At 50.3% G+C, this 26,963-nt stretch overlaps 1 protein-coding gene across 1 annotated transcript; it reads right to left on the reverse strand.

The window, feature by feature from the left end:
• On the reverse strand, positions 1 to 26,963 carry LOC129650984 (liprin-alpha-1-like). Its single transcript, XM_055579733.1, is given in 23 exon segments — positions 1 to 149; positions 152 to 250; positions 253 to 289; positions 400 to 440; positions 443 to 480; positions 2,017 to 2,081; positions 2,424 to 2,639; positions 5,322 to 5,362; positions 9,144 to 9,307; positions 10,158 to 10,309; positions 12,183 to 12,212; positions 14,455 to 14,665; positions 16,499 to 16,722; positions 18,457 to 18,540; positions 18,902 to 18,976; positions 19,782 to 19,916; positions 21,308 to 21,454; positions 23,369 to 23,590; positions 23,810 to 23,911; positions 24,260 to 24,351; positions 25,003 to 25,171; positions 25,643 to 25,744; positions 26,847 to 26,963. Coding segments are annotated over 23 exon segments (2,712 nt in total).

Raw genomic sequence — 26,963 nt, forward strand, 5'->3', positions numbered from 1 at the left:
TTAAGCTGGAACAGTGGACATCTGTATAGAGAACCCCGGAAGCGACACAAACGGGGCGCGAACTCTCCCTACGGAAGGAGGGAGGTGCACCGTTCTGGACGTGGGAGGGGCGGAGGGGCCGGTCAGGGACATGATCTCCTGGATCGCCAGCGCAGCTTCAGCAGGTGCAGCGGGGTGCTGATGCCGATCTCACGCTGGATCTCCGTGTCCAACAGGGCAGGCATGATGACGCCGCTCTTCACGTTGGCTCGCAAGCAGCCACGTACCAGGCTGGCATCCCGACTCAGAACTGGGACGGGAGACAGGAGGCAAGAGGTTATGCGTGGCTGTGGAGGGACTGACACACGGGGCCCAGGACGGGGGTGCGGGTGCGGTGGGGGTGGGGGGGCGCATACACACCTCCAGCCGGACCACAACAGTTGGCCCGTCCCACTGTGCGAAGGCACGCCTTGTCTCCAGGCTTCCTCCAGCAACTCATGCCTACAAGTAACGAAACATTCAAAATTCAAGAATCACTACTACACACGGGTATAAAACAAGTTAACCTAAGTATTTATTCTCTTTATAAATTTGCAAAAGTGAAATAGTATGCATCTCATCATTTTCCTTTAATCTTCTAAGCCATCTACTTAATGAGAGTTCAGACATATTACAAAGAACCCTGAGTCATGAAATGCTGAATGAGTCCCCGCAATTCCTTATAGAATCACATCCTTCCCGATGAAAGAGCTATTGCCAACCTTAAAGGATTTAGAAGTCTGCACATCCAAGGGAGGAGGGTAGTCAAGAAAAACATCCACTCTTCCCTTTCTAAACAGTTAGGACAGATACATAGAAGAAGAAACCACACCGGGGTCTGAGCAGAGGAACCTGTCCCTGAGAGAGCTTCAGGGATGCACAGCATTTCACACCAGACACACAAAGAGCAGCGCAGACTTTCAACACAGAGCACTCTAACACAGCAAGCAAGGAGAGGGGTGGATGGGGGCTGTTTCTATCCTACACTGCTGTTCAGCTAATTAGCTATGTGCTAAATTAAGATACTGGTCATTCTTTTTTGACTAGGCCCCTGTGTGGCTTGTGGGACCCTAGTTCTCCAACCAGGGATCAAACCCCAGGCCCCATGCAGTGGAAGTGCAGAGTCCTAGCTATTGGACTGCTAGGGAATTCCCTAAAGATACACAGTGGCTTTTCAATACACTCAAATGGCATTAGACTTTACTTAAGATTGTGAAGTCTATGTGTGGTTAAAGCTCGAAATGGTTCACATCAAATTTCAAGTAACTGTTCCTTTAAGTCAACCTTAAGTTTCCTAGAATAGTAAATATTCTGTTTTCTAGGAATAATTATACCAGAAAACACAACAGGTATCTTAATAGCTCAAGAAGTGAAAGTGAAAGTGAATTCACTCAGTCCTGCCCAACTTTTTGCAACCCCATGGACTGTAGCCTAGCAGGCTCCTCCACCCATGGAATTTTCCAGGCAAGAGTACTAGAGTGGGTTAGTTACCATTTCCTTCTCCAGGGGATCTTGGATCTCCCAGGGATCAAACCCAGGTTTGCCACATCGGTGAAGGCAGATGCTTTACCGTCTGAGCTACCAGGGAAGCCCCTTAATAGCTCAGGGAGAGTTTTTAAAAAAGGCAAACTTTTTAAATTCCCATATCCCAGGGGAACAAGGCATGTATCACGTGCCTGGAGTTTGCGTCCCAACCACAACCACCATCCAGAAGCAAATGGAAGACTCGCTTGGCTTCTGCTGGGGTTTATTTCCTTCCTCGGCTATAGGATATTGCATCACTCTGCTGTCACTGGCTCACTCTCAGCTGAAACCTAGCTTTACAGAGACAGCTTCAGAGATGAGCCTGGGGGGCTACCTGCTCTGTGGAACGCTGTGATGACCCTGCTCGGGCCACCCTGCGGGGCTACTTAGCTCAGACCTCCTCTGCCCCCTCGAGGGTCAAATTTGAGACCCCAAGTGCAATTCGTTAAAACACTTGCTTAGCAGTCAACTGACGTGGCATGCTTCCTTGCCTTAAAGTTAGAGTCACAGGAGAAAGACATTCGGAAATACCGTGAATTCTATGGGGAACAGACACGCCCGAGAGAAAGCCACACCATCTGTGGATGACAACGGGCACTTTAAAGCAGGACATGAGCACCACGGTCAAGCTGTCTTTCCTAACAAGATGGCTGTGTGAGCTTCTTCCCATCAAATGCTACACACGTGGCACCACCCAGACAACAGGTGTGGCCTTGTTTTCAGAGACTGACCGTCCACACAGCCCAGCACCTCCTACGAGGGCTCGCTGGGCTCCCCTTCACCAACACCATGCCCCACTCCTGCAGCGCTGCTCAGCTCAGAGCCTGGAGCTGGGGACGAGCCCCACGGGGAGGCTTCAGGACACACACAGCTCAGCACACCTGCTGACTCGGCTTCCCCTGGAGCTGGCGCGTGACAGTGTCCACCAAGGGGAAGAGGAAAGACAGCATGTAGAGCAGGAGGTACGTGATGCCTGAGGGGAGTCCCCGCACGCCCGGGACACTGCGATGACCAACAGGGATGCGGACGGTCCCGCGGCCTCGGCCTCCCTTCCTCACGGAGCGTGTCCAGCGCCTGGTGAGCCCGCAGTGCTCTCCCTGCGAGTTTCCACACAACGTGAAAATCTGAGATTCACCAACCCTCAAAAATGCTCTGAAAGTGGATGTGTTGGCTGTGTACATTTAGCAATTAAAAGAATAACTTTGAGACAAATTGGGCTTAATAGAAAGAAAATAGTTTTGAGAAACAAACTGATTCTCACATCTATAATGCCAAAAATGTTAAACTATATTCAAGTGATTTTTTTTCTGGAATACTAAAACATTTTTTCACGTTTTATAGACAAGGCATTTTCCCTGAGTCAATGTTGTCTCTGGTTGACTGACAGAACTAAGATTATCCTCTGTGGTCAGAAAATCTTCGTACTTTGAATTGTTCCCTATGAAGCCACCAGAACCTCCTAGAGTTTGCCACGTGTAGCAACAGAGCAAAGAACAACCCACTTGTGCATGTGCGCACACACACACAGAGTTAGACATCCACCTTAACACCAGATCCAGAGAAACCTGCCTACCAGAAAACACACACACGCACACACACACCCCTAGACACAGGCACCAAATCCACTGGGATTCCTTTAAAATTATCCTACCATCACTTTCAAGAGGCACAGGGCTCCTGAAACTGACGACGAGGCGCACAGGCTCCTTACTTGCAGACGTCCCTCAGGTCCCCGTGGCTGGCCGTGCACAGCACCCCGTCTGCAGCCGGTCCAGCCGAAGGGACCGCAGAGAGGTGGGGGTCGAGGTTTCACATTTGATGGTGGTCTTGTCATCTCGTACCTCTTCCCGTAAAGCTGGCAGCTGAGGGAATGAGGTAAGTGTAAAACTGGGTAACAATAGACTGTGTCGAATATGTGAATCTGGAGCTCTGTGAATCTGGAGGTCTCAGGAGAGACTGGCAGCTAGCTGGTCACGTGGAGTAGCTGTCCCCATGACGGCGTTTCTGTCATCGAATGTGCCGGTGCTGCTCTAGTGTGACCACCCCGCCCCCCCAGGTGGCAGGGACCCCCACGTGACAGCCCCCAGGCTCGCTCTCTCCGCCTCATCCACCCTCTAAAAGTTTCCCCAGACCCTCAGTAGGAGTGGGCGCTGCTGCGGGTGTGAGTGTGAGTGTCCTTGTGCCCCATGTGACGTTCCACGACTACCCGCAGTCTGTGTTTGCACGCTTCCTCCCGCACTCTTGGGACCAGGAAGCATGGCGGGAACGCAGAGGCTGGATTCTGCTACAGTCAGGACTTACTCCTGCTGAGTTTCGGGGTGAGTACAGGCTGGCCTGGTCCCGCAAGGGCATGGAGGTGACACCCTAGGACTGGAGGGTCAGCGGGTCTCCGGAGGTCAGCCCGGGAGAGCCCTCAGCAGCAGAGAACATGACCTTGGCACCTGGCTGCCGCCGGAGTAGTCAGAGCAGGGCCCGAGTCTCCCTCGCGTCCATGCACACGGGTGTCCCTCCCACAGCAGCAGTGCTGCTGGCCACGCCCTGCGTGCACGTTCTCAGAGGGCACAGGGCCCAGAGCATCAGGGTTCACGAGGCTGCCCTGCCCTGGGCCTCTCCGTTCGGAGGCCAGTGTTTAACACTGAAGTGCACCAGCATTTGGGGGTCGGCCGCTGCTGAGGGGCCACCGTCCCTTGCAGGTTCTGCTCTGGGTGGTCCTCTGGTGGGTCCAGCCCGGGAGCCCAGCCCTGCTCCAGCCGCTCTGAGAGCACGAGGCTGTCTGCTCTGTCCTGTTCACGGCTCAGCTGGAAAGCTGGATTGAGTTGTAAGTTTTTTTACCAGCAGCTTTTAGCTATATGTCAGAATAAAGTCAGCCACAGAGTTCTCTCCTTGATCTGCTTGGTCCTTCGTGTTTCTCTGGATTCTCAAAGCAGCTGAAGCCCAGAATGGGGTGGGGGTGGGGTGTCTGAAGGGGCAGGGGCTCCGGCACCAGCCGCCGTCCCTGGACTGACTCGTCTGTTTGTTTCCAGTTTACCTGCACTAATTCTGCAGGCGATTATACAGCGTCCAGAATACGACAAAGACTACATTTTGAACTCAATGCAATCTTTAATCTGTTAATACTTGTTATATGGACCCTAAGATATTTTATTACAGAGTTTTTAATTAGTGAAAAATTCATGAATACCACAGAGAAAATATTTTAAAATTTAATGTTTCTTATATTTATGTAAACTTATGACTTCATTTATATACTTACTTTTTCTTGTATATCCGGGCTATGAATCTCCTTTCAGATCAGTTCATGTTCTGATACCTGATTTTTGTCTTTCAAATGAATGTACTGTAATGCTTGTCTGTATAAATCCTATGAACAAATATAGGGCTTTTGTAAATGATGCATTTCTTGTAATTATTCTTGTTTAATTTTTAAATGTTAAACCATGAGAGAAGGGGTTTTACTGCGATTGTAAAATCATCATGACACGGTGTGCATTATCCTTCCAGAATGTAACCAAGCTGTCCAACAATCACTCTGAAATGAGTGAACTTAATTTCAACCAATTGTATTTTAACGACTGACTTAAACTGTACTTTTTTTTCTAGGAAGACATGCTTTTTGTCTGCAGTGTGAAGCGATTTAAAAGTACTGGGTGTTAAATGTGAGCTTCTAATGAAATTTGGGCTGAAAGGATGACTAGAAGACGACTATGAAAATCTCTCCTGTAACCTCGTCTCTGTGGACCTGGATCCCTCGCCTCCAGTGAGACTCTTCGAGGACCAACCGCGGTGCCCTGCACCCGCTGCGGAGCCATCGAGCTGAACACTGAGGGCGCCACATCCCAGACAGACAGACAGCAGAGTGCAGCTCTGACAAAGGCCTTATTTTTCTTATGTAAATCATCTCTTTACATCTGTTTGTAAACATGTTTAAAGAATGGACCTAGGGGTACATTTTTAGATTTTGATGACATAGCCATTTTGGATAGTTTAAGTAGCAAAGGTAACTTTTACTTTTTCGGCAGCACATTAAAAAAGCTAGTAAGAGATGCGTTCAGATGATGCTGCCTTATGCAGCTGCTATCTCGGTAGACAGAGACAGCATGTCTCTCTACATGTGGGTTCTACCTTTAATTTCCTTGTACAATTCATTGTTACCATTCTGTTTTTCTATTAATCTTTTGTGATCTTCCTGAATATGTGACAAAGTATGTCCAGTCTACTTTTGAACTATTTTTATCACAGTATTATTTATTGCTTTCTTTCAATAAAGTCAGAGCTTCCCTGGTGGCTCAGAGGATGAAGCGTCTGCCTGCAATGCCGGAGACCCGTGTTCGATCCCTGGGTTGGGAAGATCCCCTAAAGAAGGAAATGGCAACCCACTCCAGCATTCTTGTCTGGAGAATCCCATGGACAGAGGAGCCTGGCGGGCTACAGTCCACGGGGTGGCAAAGAGTCGGACACGACTGAGCGACTTCACTGCACTCACTGCTTCAATAAAGTACTGGAGCAAAATTTCCCGCTGCCAATAGAGAGTGCCGAGGGTAAGCTGTACTCTCAATGAGAACAGACCAGAGCTGGTAATGGGAGCCCGTGTCATCACACGGACATTCTGTTAAGAGAAACGGATGGATACAATGGAAAGGCTAGAAGGCGGAAGTATAGGTGTCCCCAAAGGACGACCGACTAGGTGTTCGTACCCTTGGCTCCGGAGACAAGAGGCTTCATCACTTCAGCATCTGTGGGGACAGGGCCCCTCTGCTGCTGAGGCGTGGCCAGCGGGCCGAGGGTGGGAACAAAGTGCAGGTGTCAAGGCTCACCGTGGATCCCAGGGCGGGGTGGCCGAGGGCAACCCTGACGCGGACCCGAATGATGCACTAGGGAGTGTGCGTGTGCATGCTTGTGTGTGGGAGCTGTTTATGTTATTTTAGTCAACAGTCTTTATTATTCATATATCCATAGAAACAAGAATGTAGCAAAGGGAGGTGGGAGGGAGATTCAAGAGGGAGGGGATATATGTACACCTATGGCTAATTCATGTTGATGTATGGCAGAAATCAAATCGATATTGCACAGCAATTATGCTTCAGAAAAAAAGAACATAGCAAGGTGGTCAGGAAAGTATGAAAAAAAGATTTCTCATATTTATAATCAACTCTGAGTACATCTGGGAGCAGGCTGCCCACCATCATCACACCTCCCACCAGCATTAGACGTTTGCCCCCAGCATCAGGCCCTAGTCCAGGATCAGGACCTCCCCCAGCATCAGGCCTTAGTCCAGCATCAGGGCCTCCCCCAGAATCAGACCCTAGTCCAGCATCAGATGTTCCTGCCCCAGCATCAGGGCCCTCCTACAGCATCAGGTCCTCCCCCAGGACCAGGCCCATAGTCCAGCATCAGGCCCTCCTCCAGCATCAGACGTTCCTGCCCCAGCATCAGGGCCCTCCTCCAGCATCAGGTCCTCCCCCAGCATCAGGCCCTTCCCCAGCATCAGGCGTGGCAGCCCCACTTGTCTGACACTCCTGAGCACACTTAGGCAGCCCCAGAGCAGCAGGACGATAGCTCTTGCAGGAGGTGCATCTTTAGGAATCACCTGCGGAACAACAGTAGCAGCTGGGGTCTGTTTCAGGCCAAGGAGAGGCAAAGAAGAGGCACTTGTGCCGGAAGCAGCAGTGGGTGTGGGCACATTTCAAAGCTCTGCTTCCTCCCCGAGGGGGCTTTGCGCTCCAGCTCTCTCACGTGGTCACTCGAGAGCCCCAGGGCTGTGTCCTTCCAGATTCACGGTCTCCTCGATATCTCAAGCCCAAGTCCTGAGTTGAGTCCCGGTCTGGTGTGGCAGAGGGCTGGGAACACACAAGCTCAAGGGCTGAAAGGATCCCAGGGGAACAGTCGGGCCCCAGCGGGTGGCAGAGCAGGGGATGAGGGTGGCCGCCCACAGAGGGCCCCGCAGCAGCACTGGAAGGAGAGCAGGGATGCCTTAGCTCACTCGGGGACGTTGCCCGGCCTCAGCGCCCAGATGGTACCACCAGCAGCTCTGGGGACGCAGAAAGCTCACTCGGGCCGTGTGAGTGGGCACTGCTGACCATGGCCTCGGTTTTCATTCCGGTTCCAACTGTCCCTCCAAGGGCTCCTCTTCTGAAGGGCACATTTTCTTGATGTGGGTGAACGCATCCCTGCTTGTTTCTGTCAGCACTGTTGTCGGTCATCGTGTGTTTTCCTCTTTACGATCTGTGCTTGCTGCTCTTCCAGTTTAACTTAGGAGCAGCCCTTATTTTCTGCATTTCCTAGTTGTCAGCGTTCGCTGGGGCTTTCCAGGTGGTTCTAGCGGTAAAGATCCTGCCTGCCACTGCAAGAGGTAACAAGAGATGGGGTTTGATTCCCCTGGAGGAGGGCATGGCAACCCACTCGTCTTCTTGCCTGGAGAATCCCATGGACAGAGGAGCTAGTGGGCTACAGTCCCTGGGCTCACAGAGAGTCAGACACGACTGAAGCAGTTCAGCACACACTCAGGTTTTAGTTCAGTCGCTCAGTTGTGTCCGACTCTTTGCCACTCCGCGGACTGCAGCACTCCAGGCTTTCCTGTAATTCACTATCTCCTGGAGTTTGCTCAAACTCATGTCCATCGAATCAGTGATGCCATAGAACCATCTCATTCCTGTTGCATCCACCAGAGAGGTGGCTGGGGCTCGGCAAAGTGCATGGTCACACTGCATGGGTGTGAACCTGCCCTCACCACTCCCTAACCGCATGACCATCACTGTCTCCTCCTCTGTAAATAGGGAGGTGGCAGCACCTGTTTGGTAAGGGGCACACACAGCATCTGGTATATAATCAATGCACCATCCATCTCAGCGTCATATTTATTAATAATAAGGAGAGCATTTAATAATCTGCTTTTTCTCTCTTCTCACTTGACTGTGCTCCAGACCATATCTGTTTTACTTACCCCTATACATCCCACACCCAGCACAAACAAGACACTCAACAAATCTCTGGCTGAAGAGGCAGGAACATACCCTGTCCTTCAGGAGATGAAGCCGAGTGAGATGGGGGCCTGATAACACTGTGTGATGAGGAGACGCCAGGAGGACCTGTGTGGCTCTGGGATGGAGTAGGGGGCATGGGCAGAACCCATGATGAGCTCCTGGGGATGGGGAAAGTGGCAGGAAGAAGAGGGTGCTGTTCCTTGTGGGGTGTCCACAGATTTTACCTCACCCCTCACTGATGAGCCCTTAGGCCGTTTCCAAACACTTGTCACTGTTCTGCAGGAAACACTCATTGCCCAGCTCCTACTCAATCCATTTCGTAGAGTATGTTTCTAGCACTGCAGTATAAACATCTGCAATATTCATTCCGTGCTCTGTTCATCCACCCATCTGGCTAGCCATCTGTTCATCCATCCATCCACTCACTAATCCATCCATCCATCCACACATCCATTCATCAACTGATCTGATCATCTCGGACCCTAAAGAAGACAGACGCCTCCTCTGCTCCTCCCAGGAGGACACCCAGCGTGAGTGACAGGAGCCTCATGGGGACAGTGGGAGAGACACAGAAGAGACATGCATGCAGACCCTCCTCCCTCTGAATGGTGAGGCACCCACCTGGTCCTAGCGCCTCCTTGCCGGGGTGTCCAGGCCGGCCCTTCTCCTTCTTGCCAAACAAACGACCGATGGAGGACTTGATGCCCTTCTTCTTTGGGGCTTTCTGCAGCGAGTCCTGGCTGCTGCTGGGGTTGCCCCCGGGGCTGTCTTGAGAGCCTGTCGAGCTTTGGGGAGAGAAAACAACCTTTAACCGGTGCCCTTGTGCAAACACACACCCCTCCACAAGACCTACTGATAGAACTGGCCACCCAGCAACACCCGTGCCTCAACCTCACAGCCGACAGTGGAGTCTGCTTCACCAACCACACTCCACACGAGCAATGCAGGCTTCCGGCCACAAACAACGGCCCTGGGAAGCTGAGATTCTCTGCCTGGAGCTCTCCCCTGAGGAGGGCTTCACTCCAGATGAGCTGGTGCAGAGGGCCCTCCAACCCTCCCTCAGGGTCGCTGCTTGGCAGGTGACGACCCTCCCAGAGAAGGCGAGCTCCCCTGCTCTGGGCAGTTCCCCCCGCCTCTCACAGGGTGACCATCCCCGGCCGTGGCAGGAGAGTGACGGTCACCGTGTGCAGGGCTGCAGGTCAGGTGACCACATGTGCCCTCCATCGAGTGCTGCCTGGCTCACGACGGGAGCTCAGCAGGTGGGGGTCTGAATGAGGACAGGGTCAGTCACAGGAGGTGACAGACAGTCTCCTGAGAGGAGACCCCTGAGAAAAAGGGAGGGACCCTCAAGAACAAATCCGAGAGGCACGGAGCCATAACCATCAGGAATGCGTCCCAGGCTGGGCAGACCTCTAGCAAGAGCAGGAAGAAATCTCCCACAGGAGTCAACACATAGAGACGGATGTTTTTTAAAATCACTGAGGTCACTGAACTCTTCTACCCCGGCACCTGAAGTTCACCACTAAACACAGGCACCGAATCCAGTGGGATTCCTTTATAATCATCCTTGCAACTCTTTGAAGACAAGAGGCGCAGGGCTCCTGAGACTAACGACGAGGCGCACAGGCCCCTTACTTGCGGGCGTCCCTGATGTCCTCGTAGCTGGCTCTGTGCGGTGACCCCCTGTCCAGCCGGTCTAGCCGAAGGAACCGCAGCAAGGCGGGGGTCGAGGCTTCACATTTGATGGCGGTCTTGTCATCTTGTACCTCTTCTGGTATAGGTGGCAGCTGAGGGAGTGAGGTAAGTGTAAAACTGGCTAACGATAGACTGTGTCAAAAAAGGCAATCACACAGGCTTTACATTATAACCAGAAACTTATTTGAAAACATATTAGCGATGCTATCCGCCAAGTACAAAAAAATGTGTTGCTCTAGCTTAATGCCATCTTAAAGGACTGTCTTGTTCAAGAGAAGCAGGGCCATGAGGCAGCGAGAGCACCCTACTGAGTGCAGAGATCCTGGCCAGGAGCCTCCCTGCAGCCAGGCTCCGCCCTCCTTTGCATCCAGCGACCAGATGGCCCCGACAGGCAGGACAGCGGAGCCACGCCAGCACTGTGAACCCTGCATGGCATGAACTGCCCTGATGAAAGGACTGTGTTCATCGCCAGATGCTGCTCAGGAGCACTACTAGCAAGAGTAAGAAACCTCTCAGCAAAGCCGTCCAGACCTTTCTGTTTGAAGGAGAAAAGGAAACAGCTTGTACCACCACCCAAGATCATGTTTAGTGATGATGCAGGTTACTGAACCCATGACAGCAAGTGAAGTACAGAAAAGGTACCTAACCCCTCCATGCGAACACCATGTGTCTGGCTTGTATTTCTCAGTAACATACAGACTGGGGGCTACACACTGAAGTGCTTGCAGTTTGAGTGTAATTTGTTCACTGTGGTTTACATAAAGTAAACTGCAGCTGCTAAGTCACTTCAGTCGTGTCCGACTCTGTGTGACCCCACAGACGGCAGCCCACCAGGCTCCCCCGTCCCTGGGATTCTCCAGGCAAGAACACTGGAGTGGGTTGCCATTTCCTTCTGCAATGCATGAAAGTGAAAAGTGAAAGTAAAATCGCTCAGTCGTGTCCGGCTCGTAGCGACCCCATGGACTGCAGCCTACCAGGCTCCTCCGTCCTAGGTCTTCACTAAGAACTGATTGTTTCAACCTAGAGGGGTGGGATGGGGAGGGAGATGGGAGGGAGGTTCAAAAGGGAAGGGATGTATCTGTACCTATGGATGGTTCATGTTGAGGTTTGACAGAAAAGAACAAAGTTCTGTAAAGCAATTACCCTTCAATTAAAAAATAAACTAATTAAAAAAAATGATCTCGCCTGGACTCCCAGCTTTTCCGCTGGTCCTGGGTCTGAAGACAGGAAAGACAGTGGTGGCAACAGTGTGGGGAACAGATTAACCCCTTCGGGGTCCAGACAGGTCTCACTTATACAGTTGCTACTGGGTGTGCGAGCCTGGGCACGGTGCCCGGCCTCTCTAAGCCTCAGTGTCCATGTCTGCTGAATGGGGATAACAGCAGCCTGGACCTCACCTGGGTGTCTGCGGGATTACATGACAGACTCGGAAAGCATTTGACACGGTGCCTGGCGCACAGAGTCTCCTGCACACTGCTACCCACCATCATTAAATTGGCTTCCTCCAAATCTAACATCTATGGCTCTGAGTCAGTCATTTGTTTTAAAAAAAACTCTAAGCGGAGATTCCATGGTAGTCCAGACATTAGGACTTGGCATTTTCACTGTCGGGACACCGGTCTGATCCCTGGTTGGGGAACTAAGATCCCATAAGCTGTGCAGCATAGTCAAAAAAATAAGTAAAGAAAAATTTAAAAATAATAAATAATACTATGTCTACTATAAATAAGCATGAGATGATTAGAAGGCAAACAAGTGGGATATAGGCAAACTGTTACAATCGTCCCAACGAATGACCTATTTCCAACAGAACCATCAACATATTTTAAGTGGTGGGTGGGTTTCATTACTTCCATTAAAATGTCAATTTTTCACCAGTACATAACCACACAGTGTTCATTCACATAAAATGATAAGGACTCTCTAATACTTCACAGAGAAACAAAGGCATGCTAAATAGTTTACCTTTCAACAATGCTTCCTTAAATCACTAGGCTGATAGATGCATGCAAAGAAAGGAAGAGAAACCAGATTTATTGTGACTTTGAAGCTAAAACTTCAAGAATCAGCATAGACAAACACAGTATAGCAAAAATGGTGGCAAACATAGAAGTGAGATGACGATTTAGAGAACGTGTAACTGGAAACAGAACCTTTTTTTTTACCACAGAAATTAAATAAGCTATTCAAGATTTACTAAACACTATAAATTATTACTCAGGAAGATACAATTCTATTACAACATCATGATTTATTAAAGCACAGCATTCTCTACAATAAAGGGCCTTAACAGTTGTCTCTTCTCAGCCAAACTTCTCTATACGTTAGTTTCTCTTAATAAAAAAGATGTTATACTTTAAAATAGTGATTTAACTGATGAGGAAGTTACCATAATACCTATTTTAACACTGAACAAATCTAACCACCTATTGGATATTAATGGAAAATGCTTACCTAGAATTTGATTTAAAATTTCTCAAAATAAATGTATTAAAGCAGGTTCCCTGTGAAAATATGTAAGAATGGAAGCTAGCATAATAGCAGGTGCAGTCTTTACATTTTATTCACCAGAGAAGATAGTTTTTTAGAGAGTCTAGTAGAGACATTAACTGTGCAAAAGCTGATGAGATTTATAGTCTTAAATACAAGCACCAACATAGAAAGGATATTGTGTCAAAAGTCCATTAATTCTACACTTAAGAAGATCATTTCTATAGGTAAGGATAATCTCATTTATGAATTACACATGATATGTAGTTGAGGATCCATCTACATGATGCTTGTAACTGCATAGTGATAGGCTAATTCAAACTTACTGCTCTGGGGGAAAAACACCATTTAATGAGACATGAAGACAAAGCACAAACCCGACTAAGTGCACCCACAGCACTGCTATGACCTGAGCAGGTGGGAGGACGGGGAAGGGGAGATGGATGGGTGAACTACAGCCTCGGGGGCGAGGGGGGGCAGTGGTGGGAAGCTGGGCTCTGAATTGACAACCACTAAGCAGACAACAGGATGAGCCAGGAAATCAAAACCAATGATGAAAGCAGACGCACCGTCAGAGAAATCCGACAACAGGACAAAATATACACAACTGTTCTTTTACAAATACTCGGAAGGAAATCAAGCATGAAACCACAGAGAAATCGTCAAAGAATTTTAAATATCAACTAATTAGCCAGTGATGCAAATTAGAAAAACAGTGTCTCCAAAGACCACACAATGGACTAGTTACCACTTCACATGCCGCTACAATGATTCACACTAATTTAATGATATGCTGACTAACAATGCAGCTAACATGAAGTGGGTGGAACACCAAAAAAGGGACAATACAAGTGCAGTGACAAAGCAGAGTGTTGTGAACCTGATTTCATGGGTGAACAGCGATGCACTCACAAAACCTAAGCAAGCAGGGAAGAAAGCTGGGACACGTGCTTCAGAGCCACACACTCTGTCACCGAAAGCCCTAGGTCGTCATCCCGTTTTCAGACTCGGAAGAGTGAAGAAGCCCGACCTCTTCCCTGGGGCCCTGGGGCACCGGGCTTTTAACCTGGTTTCACACGCAGAGCTGGCCTGAGCGCACAGCCAGGCCCATCAGCAAGCAGACCAGTTTAGATTCCTGGTTTGGTTCCCGCCGCACGCCCTGCACCCTGCAGCCGGGCATCCCCAGTGGGAAATGTGCTGCCCGGTTTCCACACGCCGTGAGAGCTGCCTACGGTTACTCTCACGAAGCGGTCTGCTCCCTGAGAACAGCAACTTCCCTGCAGCTGCTGTTGTCCCAGCACAGGCCAGGCCCAACGTTACAGAGGCAGGCTCTGGCTGAGTTCATGATGACGTGCTAAGCCGGTGGTCCAAATATCAAGACTAATTTGTCACTGTGCGATTATGGAATGATCTCGCTCAGTTGTGTCCGACTCTTGGCGACCCCATGGACAGTGGCCTACCAGGCTCCGCGGTCCATGGGATTTTCCAGGCAAGGATACTGGAGTGGGCTGCCATTTCCTTCTCCAGGGGATCTTCCCAACCCAGGGATCATACCCGGGTCTCCTGCATTGCAGACAGATGCTTTACCGTCTGAGCCACTAGGGAAGCCCGATGAAAGACTAGGCAGTTTTAAAAATCTTAGACCTCTGAGTGTAGCAAATGTACCTGATTTTCTTCTGGGTGAAAAGAGAAAAAACAAACAAACAAAAGAAAAACAGTGTGCTCGGAGAGGAGCACAGACACATACCAGAGTCATGATGTCCAGCTTGTCTACTTTCCGCGCCGGGCTGTGCCGCCTCCTTAGGGGCTTGGAGCGCCCTCTGCTGGGCGGGAAGGAGCTGGCATGCGAGGAGGCGGGATTCAGGTTGAGGGAATTCAAGGTTTTAAAACGACGAAGGTTACTTGGGCTCCTCTTGCCCACCCTGCTCTCAATCCCCTCGGCCTTTTCTTGGATCAACCTAAAATAGAATAAAATCACCACCTGCATTTGTCACCAGAGGCATGTGTCTGGACAACAAATTTGGGCTTGCATTCTGTGTCACGATTAGCAAATTCCACCAACAGTTGCTCAATTAACATCTCAGCAAAAAGGTTCAACTTTCCCTCTTTGGAATATTCTCAAACTTAAAATAACTTATCATTGAGTCTTACAAAGTGGTCCCTGATCATTCACGTTTGATTTGACTTATTTACTCTACCATTCTGATGGGGTCTGGGTGGCGACTCTCTCCATGTGAGGAGATACCTGAAGTTGACAACCTTTACCTTCCCTGCCCTCAGGGCAGAGATGCACGTCAGTGCCTCAAGTCTTTTCCATTGGGAATCCAGAACTCTGTATAACCAAAACAGCTATTCATGAGCAAGCTGGAGTTTCTAAACACGAGTCTCCAGACCAGATGAAGTGCTGAGTTGCTCTTTTAATTTTTTTTTAAAGGTTGTATATGTACAAACGCATCACTTGAAGTTCTCCACCAGCTTTGCGTGAGTTTCTGGATTCATGTCAATGTGCTGTATTAACCTAGAATTCAGTTACTGCTCTTCTCCCCTAATGTGTCGTGGATGATTTTATATACAGGTTAAATGCATGATTATGCAAATGGTTTCCAAATTAAAATACAAGATCCTTACAGGTAGTAAACTCTCAAGTTTCACTTCTACTTATACATCTTGAACGTTTTTCACTGTTGACAAGTTGATGGACAGAGTTTACCATTTACATCATGTCAACTTGTTGCATAAGGAAAAAATCACTTTTACCTGACCACTTGCTGTAAAAACAAAAATATTAATATATAACCGTTCCAAATTTCCTACGGGGATGGGGAAAGACAGTCTTTCTGAGCTTGTCTGTGGCTCAAACACGGCCCATAAGGCAGTCTGTCTCGGCATCAAAAGTGCAGGCGGCACCATCTGCGTTTGCTGGCTGTGCCGTTCACCCCTGCCTTTTGCCCGAGCCCCCGCACTCGACCGGCAGGAACGGGCACCTCAGCCAGGGCTGACGGGACAAGAACAATCTGAGCAGCAGCTCTGCCAGGTCCTGTGCAGGGTCACCGGCCTGTGGCCACTCTGAACGTGGACTCGGGACGGGAGGCACAGGTGCGCGGGTGTGGCACCAGGCAGGCCTCGGGGCCCCCAGCCACACGGCTGCACCCAGACCCAAGGCCCCCTGCTCACCACAAGGCGGGCCTTTGGGTTCTATCCTGTTTTGTAAACTGTTAGAACTGCCAAGACTGTGTCTAAAGAAAACATTTTAAATATATTGATGAGATGAGAAAAACTCAAACACATGTCCTGAGAGTAACATACAGTAACATATCACTATCTTACAACAAGCCAATCTTCACACTTTTTAAGTTAAAGTTAAAGATTAAGTTAAAAAGGAAATGCAGATCTGAGTGGGAATTTGCCAATCCCAGAACCCCAGCTTTTCTGTTCCAGGTGGCTTTTCACCAGAACGTGGGAGGCTCCGAGGGACACACGAGGGCGAACCCTCAGTGCCGGAGGATGCACGGGCCGCAGGAGACACCTCCTCGGCACCTCACCCACCTTGGGGCCCAGAGCTGAGAGGGGGACACCCCACAACACCCGCCCCCGCAGAGTGCCGACACCACACTGTGGACAGAATGCCCTGGCTGACTGAGCTCTATAATCAAGGGCAAGCTCAGAACTGAAACTTCTTGAAGCAGACCTGAAGTCCGTTTTCTTACTAAGGAACACTCAGACTTCTCTAAGCAGAAGACAGCTCCTCACAGGAACCGAGTTTCCGGGGAGTTGGGCTCAGGCGCACCCACCGGATCTCTTCGTTGATCTTGGCCAGCTGCTCCTGAATCATCATGGCCAGAGTCTCAGCATCGGCCTGCCCGCTGGGCGACAGCAGAGAGGCCGAGCTGAAGAGGGTGACCCCGTCGCCCTCGCCGTCAGACGCGCCCTCGTCACTCTCGAACGCCTGGGCCACGTTGGCTAGCACGCTGGCTTGCTGCCCGTGCTCCCGGTCCTGATCCTTCAGGGGCTGCACCTGGGCACGACAGGACCACGTCTCGTCAGCGACATTCTGGGCAGCTCAAGTCTATCAGGAACTGAACACAATTTTACATGGAAGCCCTGACTTTGGACACATGGGCCATGCTTATGAGACACTGCCATCTCTTAAGCGAGCAGTACTGAAGAAACGGGCAGGAGGAGACTCCAGTTCCTAGATGGCCTGGTGACACTCAGGTCTTAGTGTGGACGGAAGGCAATCCTATGAGGTTATTCACAAGGGTGGGCTGATGGAGTCAGAGACAAAAACCGAAAAGTAAAAAAATACATCCATGCTTCCATCAGCCACGCTGAAGGAAAATTAGAAAAAAATCCTTCAGCTCCGCAGCCGCTGGGTCCCCCCTCAGAGGTTATCACTGGTACTAGTTCACCGGGGAGTGCCGTCCTCGCGGGTTCCCAGCCCTCCGTTTCCCACGCTGGTCTGAACACACACAGACAGGAGCGAGCAGGGGCAGCCAGGGGACGGGAGGGCCAGCACCCCCGTGGCTCTCCTCTCGGGGCACAGGCCCTCGGGCTGTTCTGGGGATGGCCCCTCACACCGCGAGGTCGGCTCTGTCATCTGAGACGCACGGGAGAGTGCCTGCTGGGCCCCATGCCACCCTCCCGCTCTCACACCTCACACCCTTCTCTCCACAAGTCTCTCCCCCCTGCCCCACTCTCTCCCAGGTCCTGCCTTGATTTCCCAGATATGACCTCAAAGCAACCAAGGGGCAGCCTCGAGGTGCTGGCTTGCCGGCTCCCTGTCCCCCATGGGCAGTACCCTCGCCCTCTGTCTGTGTCACGACCCCTCCCCAGGGCTGGGCCACCCCTTTTTGAGCCCACGGAAATAAAACCTGTCACAGCTTCCCCAATAAGGCATTGGCATTCAAATATTTTTAAAGCAAAACAAAAATTGACTTTGAATTGGCTTAGTCATAAACAGCATCCCAATCGCAACAGCCTCTGAATAGCAGTTCTGAAAGTAAGGAAGTGCACCCCCGATCAGGAGACCTTGTCCTCTCTGCCTAAGCAGGGAGGGAGCCTCACTGCAGGTCTCATGATGGGAGTCAGAACCACAGCCCCCCGGGAGCCCGCGTGTGAGGCTCTGCAGTCAGGCCCAAGAACACAGGTATGGTGGGGACAGTACTGACACTTGAGGCTGGACCTGGGATCCCCACTCCATTTCCTGAATGGTCTGCATCACTGTGTGGCCAACCCTTCTGGGAAACCTTTCTCAGGACTCTCTGATGCGAGCCCCCACCATCACCCTTCCTGACGGGCCTTCTGTTCCAGCGGAACTACGGTTCTCCTCCTGCCTAGGAGCAGCCATCCTATACACACACACCATGTCTGGACCAGTAGTTGGGCATGTGGGACTCTAGCGCCACGTCCGAGGCAAGCACCTCCACACCTGGGCACCATGGGCCTCGGGCTGGCACCCTCAGGTCTGTCTGAGGGGCATTCATAAGGTCCAACTGTATCCCGAGCAGCTCCCCGGCCTGGCTGGTCCGAGCAACAAGCAGCCTCTTTGAACGTGGGGACCCCCTGGCCCCTGCCCACCACCTACGGGTGACCACATCTGGCCCTGCTCCCGAGGTTGGGTGCCTGGATCAGCAGACAGGGCTACACACACACACTCGATGGCAGAGACGGGAGCAGCGGAGAAAGCAGCACTGGCCCCGCCCAAGCCGCGTCTCTGGCCCGGACGCGGCCTCCCCATTAGCACACGCACCCCCAGCAGCTCCTTCCTGTTCTCCTCCAGTTGGGCCTCCATCTGGCGCAGCCTCTCCTTGATGTTACGGTGTCTCTCTTCCACCTGTCGGCCAAGAAAAGCGTCAGCTCCGCTCGCAACGACCCTGTCCTGACGACACGCGGGCTGTGACCGCAGGGGTGGCAAGCGGGCTATGCTCTGTGCAGACCACTGGCCCTGGGTTCGCGGGGGGGGGGTGGGGGGGTGGGGGGCACGCCCGCTCGCCTGCTCACGCAGCCAGCGCGGCTTCGCGTGTGACACGTGGCTGACGGAGGGTGCTGCTGACCGGCTCGTGAGAGGAGACGGGCTCGCCCCCGCCCCGGGCCCCGCACCCGCGGCCACTGCACAGCCTCCTCAGACTGCCTGTGGCGAGCCAGCGCGGGCAGGGCAGTGGCAAGCACGGGACGCACAAGAGCACACGTTCTACCTTCCTAAGCTGGGAGGTCAGTTCCAACAGTTTAGCCTCCTTAGTGACAGAGCTTCCGGAAGACCAAAGTTCAGACTACAAGGCCGACCAGGGACAGACAGCAGAGATGTCAGGGGAGAGAAGAAACCACCCCTTGAGAGGAAGATCACAGGCAGAAGGGTGCCCCCTGGCGGCTATTAGTGACCCTGCTCTGGGAGGGTTTGCGAGCACCCGGCACCACCGGCCTCCCGCGAATGGCAGGCCCCTCAGCCACTCACTGAGCTCCGGGCAACGCTCCGGACAGCCGCACCAGCACAGGCCCACCTCTCCATGCCCAGCCAGTACCCACCAGCAGTGCGGGGCCACACCTTGCCCACCAGAAGGACGGGGTGGCTGGCGGGCTGTGGGGACCATGCCCCCAGCAGCGCCACGTCTCCGGGACGCGGCCTCTCACCCGCGGGCTCCCGGGGACTGCAAGCTGGGAGTGGGGCCCCGGGTCTGCACCGTGCCCCGCTGTGACTTACTCAACAATGTATGAATCAAGACTTAAAACTGTGTTCATTACAGAGCTATTTTGGCCATCTCTTAAACGAGAATGGGATTTTTCTAGCTCTCTATCCTGCTAGGCTTTGAGGTGCTGACTGAACTCTGAGCAGCAGTGACTTGGAGCTGAAGCGTCCTGGGGACACTCAGAACACAGGACAAAGCTGGAGGGAAATTAACGGAGGGATGACAAGGGAGCAGGGACTGTCTGACACTCAGGGCGTGCTCCTATCTCAGCCGGGCAGCACGCTCCCCGCGTCTGCGCTCCTTTGTGGACTGAGCAGCACGGGGAGGGGCACGGTGGGACAGCATGGAACAGGCCCTTCCCCGCCCGCCCCCCAGGGAGCCAGAGCAGCACCTTGGAGAGCGCGGCCACCCGCTGAGCCAGCTCAGCCTCCCCTTCTGGCAGCGTCTCCGCCCTGGGCAGCGTCTGCTGCAGCTTTTGCTCCTCCAGCTCCAGGTGCTCCTGCAACGGTCGCTTTTTATCCTCCTCCTACAAAGGGAGAGCAGAGCATCCAAACAGGCCAAGTGGTGTAGCCGCTGCCGTTTTTAGTAAGCTGAGACAAAACCTAAATGCACGTGTCTACTGGATTAGTTCTGTTTCGGAAGCAGCGTCACGGTAATTTTTCTCTCTGTTCCTGGGCTTGGTCTCAGTGGGCAGAACACCTCGTGCAAGAGTATTTGCTTTTCCTAAACGTCCCCAAAGAAGTCTTTAAAAAAAAAAGTTCTTATATATTAAAGAAGATCAGTTTTCTGTAGAAGTGTATTCATTCTTCTTGACAAGGGAATAAGGGTTCAGTACTGACCCTTCTTAAAACATCACCAGAATCATCATTTGAAGGGAACCCTACCGACTACAGATTGCCACAGGCTTGTAAGCCAAAACATGTCTTTCATCTCCTCTGAAACAGACCTGATCAGAGTGTGCCTGGTGAAATGCCAGTCAACTAATATTTGTAAATACACGATTATTCTTTTAACAGATCTTCTTACTCTGAAAAACTTTCAATGTAGAACATTTAGATTCTTGTTTGAAAAAGAAAAAAAATTAAGTTATCTATACACTCGGGTTCCTGAGAGGTTAGCATTTGTTTCTAAGCAGCTTTCTTATGTTTTCTGTGTGCGTATTCCTCTATGTACATACATAAACAATATGATATGCTTTAAAACCCTCAGAAAACAACAGCATATGGTACGTAGTATTTCCTGATCTGCCTTTTACAGCCATTATTTTGTATATCATAATGCTCTTAATTAGCATTCCACATCATAAATTTCAATGGCTTTCTAGGATTTTATTTTTGTGGTGGGGCCAATGATACACTTTGTCACACACCAGACTGACTCACTTTGTTTTGGAGAAGCCAGATTTGGTTTTCCTGGGTAAGTCCTGATTATCTGAGACCACACGGGAACAGGAGCGAGTAAAGCTCACCAAACCATAGGAAGTACACACCCTAATCAGACTGGAGCTCTAACCCTGCCTTTTGTCACAGAGACCCCAGTTCCCAACAGGCAGCCAGCTGCCCTGAAGTTCCCTGCTGCTCTCTGCTCTTTCAGGAAAAATGCTAACAAGCCAACAGATTCAAGTCAAGTAAAACAAAAGAGTCAGGAGTGGAATTCCACAAAATGGTTAAACCAAATCCCAAACCATTCAAACCTGTAAGTTGCAGTCACCCTCAGTTTTTAAACATTGTATTTCTTTTCAGTACAGTTGATTTATCATGATGTACATCCACACTTTCGAGCACAGTATTTTCGGGTCATAAGAACTTTACACTGGGACTTGATTTCCAACATGGGAGTCACATGAAAAGGTCTTTACCTTCCTTCCTCAGTATTCACTACTATAAAAGTCAGACACAGGTCAGTAAAGGCCATTACCTGTCGATGCAGAGAATCCTTATTTGCGATTTCATTTTCAGGTTTATCATCAAGGTCATGCACAGAGGAGGCTTTGCGCTGTGTGGCGAGGTAGCGTTTCTCAAGTGTAGTGATTCTCTTCTCCATGTCCTCCTTCTGGGCCATGGCCTACACCGGGCATTACAGAGGAGAAAAGTAAGTCATTATCATGGAATACTCCAGCACACTTAAGAGTAAAAAAGCTGGACTAAATCCTAAGTTTCAAATCAAACACAAAATTAGCATCCTCAAAAGTAAACTCCTAGACATGGCAGTTTTCTTAGACGTGAGCAAAATCGCGCGTACCTCAAATGTCACATTTGCCACGATGGCACCCATCTGTCTTAATGTCTGTCTGGCCACTCGATTTACCAAGCTTCTTTTCTACATAATAAACCCAAACAGCAAACAAAAAGTACACTAACTACCCTGTCATTGCAAGAATTCCAGGAGGGAAGGGATCTGGCATGAAACGAGGACCTCTGTCTCCTACACCATACAGGCGTGCTTGACCCAGAACAGGGAGGGACCTTCAACAGATCCAACAGGGAGCTCTGAGGTTCATTCCCTCAGGTAAAGTTGGAAAAATCTCATGCAATTTCCTCAAAATTAAAGTAAGAATATCAATGAGTGGAAACAGAAGTCAAAGTGTAACACAACTGGAAGCAGCCTTCCCAAGCCTAGTTCTTCTAAAGCAGAGTTACACCACATGTGTGAAACGCTCACACCAGGACCAGAACTTGCTGCCGGTGCAGCTCCTGTCCACCAGCTCAAACTCCATTTCAGGTCCCTCCGTAGTCACTAAGTAACCAATGTTGTCCTGACATTAAAAGTGAAAGGTTCTAAAAACGCTTTTTCCAGAATTCTCTACATATTAAACTCTGCCACCTAATCTCCTCCTATTGCCAAAGAGTAATGTGAACAGGTTATACAAAGATGTGCAAATATTTCTGTTTTGAGTTCTCACACAGAATTACTCACACCAAGCTACTAAACACCTGCTGGAAGACATGTTGGAGGGGTTCTCTCTGAGACGGTCTCATGGTGGAGGGGTGGGGCAGGGTGGGCTGTCTGCCTGTGTACAAAGGAAAGCTGAGGAGGAGGCCTGAGCCCCCAGCACTCTTCTGTTTTCACAATGACTGTTAGGTAGTTTCTCATAAATCATGATACCCGCAGACATGACCACAAGAAGCATCATGATTCTACATGGTTACACAGCACGGGCCTGAGGATCTGAGGGTGAGCAAATGCCACTCGTCTTGTCTGACCGCCATGTCACTGTCACACATCCCTTCAAGGAGCGGAACCTCAGAAACTAGAGAAGATGGCCAGGCAAGCTGCCTCAGCAGAGCCCACACAGCATGCTCCCATCTCTCCGAGAGAACGGGCTCCACAGACGTCACCAGACTCGCCTGAGTGAATCAGAAGGGAATTTCAGCATCATCGGGAATACATTCAACAGGCAGATAGGGGGATGAACTGGGAGACTGGGGTTGGCACATATACACTACTGATATTATGCATAAAGTCAACAATGAGTAAGGACCTACTGTACAGCACAGGGAACTCTACTCAGTGCTCTGTGGTGAAGTTAATGGGTAGGAAATCTAAAAAAGGAGATGTGTGTGTGTGTGTATATATATGTGTGTATATATATATATATATATGATTGATTCACTTTGCTGTACAGCAGAAATTGACACAGCAGTGTAAAGCAACTATACTCACATCAATGAATGAATGGATGAATGAACTTTTTAAAAAGGAACACACTAGGCCCCCTAGAACTTGTAGAAATGAGCAGCCCACACCCGGGGTGCAGCACAGCGCTAGGGCTGCCCTTATGTTGGTCCACTGCCAACAGACCGCCTGGACCAGGCCTCTTCTACCCCGAGACCTCGACGCAGAGGCGGGGAGGCAGCCAGTTGCGGTCTCGCCAGAGCTCTGCTCTTGCTCACGCAGCCATCCCCAGGCTGAGACCACCGGGAGAACAAGGGACCCACATTCCACCTCAGGACAACAGACACGTCCACCGTCACTCACTTCGCGCAGGTCCCGCTCTAGTTTCACGTTTACTTCCTCGGACTTGAGGAGGTCCTTCCTGGCCGTGTCCAGGTCCTCCTCCATCTCTGTCACCTGGTCAGAGAGGGCTGCCAGAAGCTCCTCCATCTGGCTCAGGAGCTCCTTCATCTGGCTCTCCCGCAATTGGTTGTTTATGATTTCCTGGAGCTGGATCACCCGAGCCAGAGAGCCGTCGCGGGTTCTCTAAGGGGGAAAGGAAGCCTTAGACAGCCTTGTTTTGGGAGGGAGGGAACACAGCACTTCCGGGCAACCGGTGAGGTCAAAACTGCCTTCTGTGCTCTGGAGCTCACACGACTGTCACAGTCTCACAGAACTACATGGTGCTTTGGTGAGAGGTCCCAACAGCCCTGCACAGACTGGATGGTAAGACGAGAACCAGATCGAGTGGGACCGGGGACTTGCCTTTCCATCGGCACTTGGCATGTTTTCTTGCTTGGGATTTACATCAAGCACCCCGTCCATCAGTATCTTTTCCGGGTTTTTCTTCTCTTTAAGAATCATCAGCTAAAACCAAAAGTTTGAATCACAATAAAGAAATAAGTCAAGACAGCAAAACTCCATTTGGAAAAACTCAACTCAAAACTGAAATACAGCATAAAAAGAAAATACATGGTGATGCTATCCATCCCAAAGAGAACCAGGTGACTAGAGTCAGAATTTGTCTTCTACTGGACAAAGGGGTACTTAAGAGATCCTGCAGCTCTGAGCCACAAGTCTAGGTTACTAGTCATTAAAATAACCCAAGTGGGAGGGTCCTCAATCAGAAAGATAAATAACATCTGATGTCCACTACAGCCTTCATACTTCTTTTAAATGAAAGGATACAAATGACAAACCCTTCACGGAAACTACACGATGACTGATCAAACTTATCTCTTTATGTGTGGCACCTAATTCTTCTTCTAACAAACTACACCTTTCAAGTGCTCCTCGTAATCGCTCTCAACTGAAATAAAAGGGGCCGAGTCACTGTGTGTTGAAGTGTGTATATATGTTAGTGCACGTCTTAGTGTACACTCACCCTAATTTAACACGGCTACTGTAACAGAAGACATTTAATACATCTCATTGATCTTAACGTCAAGAAAATCTGCTTATTAACAGCTTTAAATTCTAAGTTAGAGAGGAAAAAAAAAGTTCCTAAAATAATCCTATTACCTAGTTTTTAATTGCAAATTGATATACAGAATATAATAAATCTTGAGACATTTATGCCAACTAATACTTTTTACCTGGGGCTTCCCAGGTGGATCAGTGGTAAAGAATCCGCCTGCCAATGCAAGAGGGCAGGTTCTATCCTTGGGTCGGAAAGATCCCCTGGAGTAGAAGATGGCCACCCGCTCCAGTATTCTTGCCTGGGAAGTCCCAGGGAGAGAGGAGCCTGGTGGGCTACAGTCCACAGGGTCGCAAAGATTTGGACATGACTGAGCATGTACACAGGCAACACTTTTTAACCATATAACATTCTGACTTCTTACAGAAAAAATGTATTTACAAGAATTCAAGAAGCTCAAAAGTCAACCAGTTACATAAATACATGCATCATCCACCTAACAAGGCAGCAAGTGTCCAAATCCAGGACGGCCGGGTGGCGGGTACCTTCTCGTCCAGGGCCTTGTGGTACTCAAAGAGTGATTTCAGGGCCGTGAGCACCTCCACCTTGCTTCTCATGCCGGCCGGGGACTGCGCCTGCTGCTTTCCCATCGTCATCCGGAGGGACGGCACATAGCGTGAAACCAGGCGTTCCAGGTGCTCCAGCAGCAGCTGCAGGGCGGGGCCAAAGGAGCACCTTCAACCTCATACTTGAATTCAGGGCCGATAACTCCTCTCAGCCTCATGCTAACACCGAAACCATGCTAAGGCAAGTCGCAATCCCGCCAGTTCAGTCGCAAGTTAGAGTGGACTTCCCCAGTGGCCTAGTAGTTAAGACTCCACACTTCTGCAGGGGTCCTGAGTTTTAATCCCTGGTCGGGGAACTAAGACCTCACACACACTGTAGCATGGACAAAAATGTAAGTTAAGAGAACTCCCCCCTCAAATGTACTAAAATTATATTAGCTCTCATCATCAATTTGAAGCAAAGTATGAGAACCCCGATCTGATCCACCCCGGTCTGCTCAGTGGGAAGATGTGAAAAATGACTTGAAAACCAGACAGAGTTTAAAGACAGCAACACGGAACCCAGTGGTGACCCCCGTGGGGCAACTGTCCACACGTGAGAATCCCCCTACTGACCCTGGTGTTGTTCCTTTCAGCTCTCATCTTGGCAATCTCTTTTCCTCTTGCTAGAAGCTGCTCTCGGTATGCACTGACTTCTTCGGTAGGTGATGCCAACTCCTAGAAAACAGTTAAATGAGTAAGTAACTAAATGCAAACACAAATTAAAAAGAGAGCGAGACTGAGGACTGACCCTGTCAAGTCTCTCCAGCCTCCACACAGAGGGTCTCCCTGCCCCTCCAGAGAAGAGGGGTCCGCTGACCCCAAGACCACACAGACCACCACAACTCAGACCAGCCTTTAGCCTCCACCTCGACCTGGCAGGCACGCGGCAGGGGAGAACCCGGAATCCAAGCCTGCCTTCTCAAGACCCAGGGAAGCCTGAGAAACTTTCCTAAACATAAACCTAACAACAAACTGGGCAAAGAGGTTCTTAAGCGACACACAGACCAGTGACCTAGAACCACTGGGGACAGGGCAGAAGAAAGGGAAGATCTACAAGGCCACCAGGCTTTGGAGTGTTCCTCTGGGAAAAAGGCTGATGGCACCCCACAGCCATCTGTTAGCCTGATCCCACTGAAGTCACACAGTCATTCAATAAACTGGTTAAAGGGTTAAATTCATGTTTTATGTATTTTATCACAATTTTCGTGCACACGGTGCCATCTACGTGGTGAACTTGCTCAAACTGAACCACACGGCATCTTTCATTCTTCTATTTTTCTTCACACACATAAAAAAATCCTGGGCTGCATATCCCCTACTACACACTGAGCATTCAGCACCTAGAACACTGCCCAACACTTGTAAGAGGCATGTAGTAGACATGTGAACTGTGAGGGTGTATGTTATACATGTAAGCAGTAGGTAGCCATCATTAAAATACTGGACACACTGTTCTGTGCTTTGTAAGATGGGAGACGATAAGGGGCTTAGCATTTCTGCTTCAAGGACTGACTCTATAGCTCAATCCACGTGCCCCAGTGACTTCTCCAGCCAGCGTTTCCCTTCTGGTGGGGCCCCCGGCCATCCTCCACGCAGCCCCTGCACAACCACTTACAAGGTCAACCTGCTGGGGTCGATCTTGCCCAGAAGACCAAAACGCCCTGGCTGGCAGGGACCCCCGGCAGGGCCCACAACCATGCTAACAAAATGAAACACAGCCCCAGTGCTTCACTGGGTAAGGGACAATCCCACGGGCCCAGCCCCCAGCTGTTCTCACGTCAGTCCACTCCGCTTCCAGAACTTGGGCCGAGGCCGAGGTCTTCCTTGTCTTGGCTTTTGCCTTGGGGTTGCAGCGCTGGAAAAGTGCCCATAGGCGGGCCCTTCTGCGACCCAT

This window comes from Bubalus kerabau, chromosome 4 (assembly GCF_029407905.1).
Source record: "Bubalus kerabau isolate K-KA32 ecotype Philippines breed swamp buffalo chromosome 4, PCC_UOA_SB_1v2, whole genome shotgun sequence".
Lineage (NCBI taxonomy): Eukaryota > Metazoa > Chordata > Mammalia > Artiodactyla > Bovidae > Bubalus > Bubalus kerabau.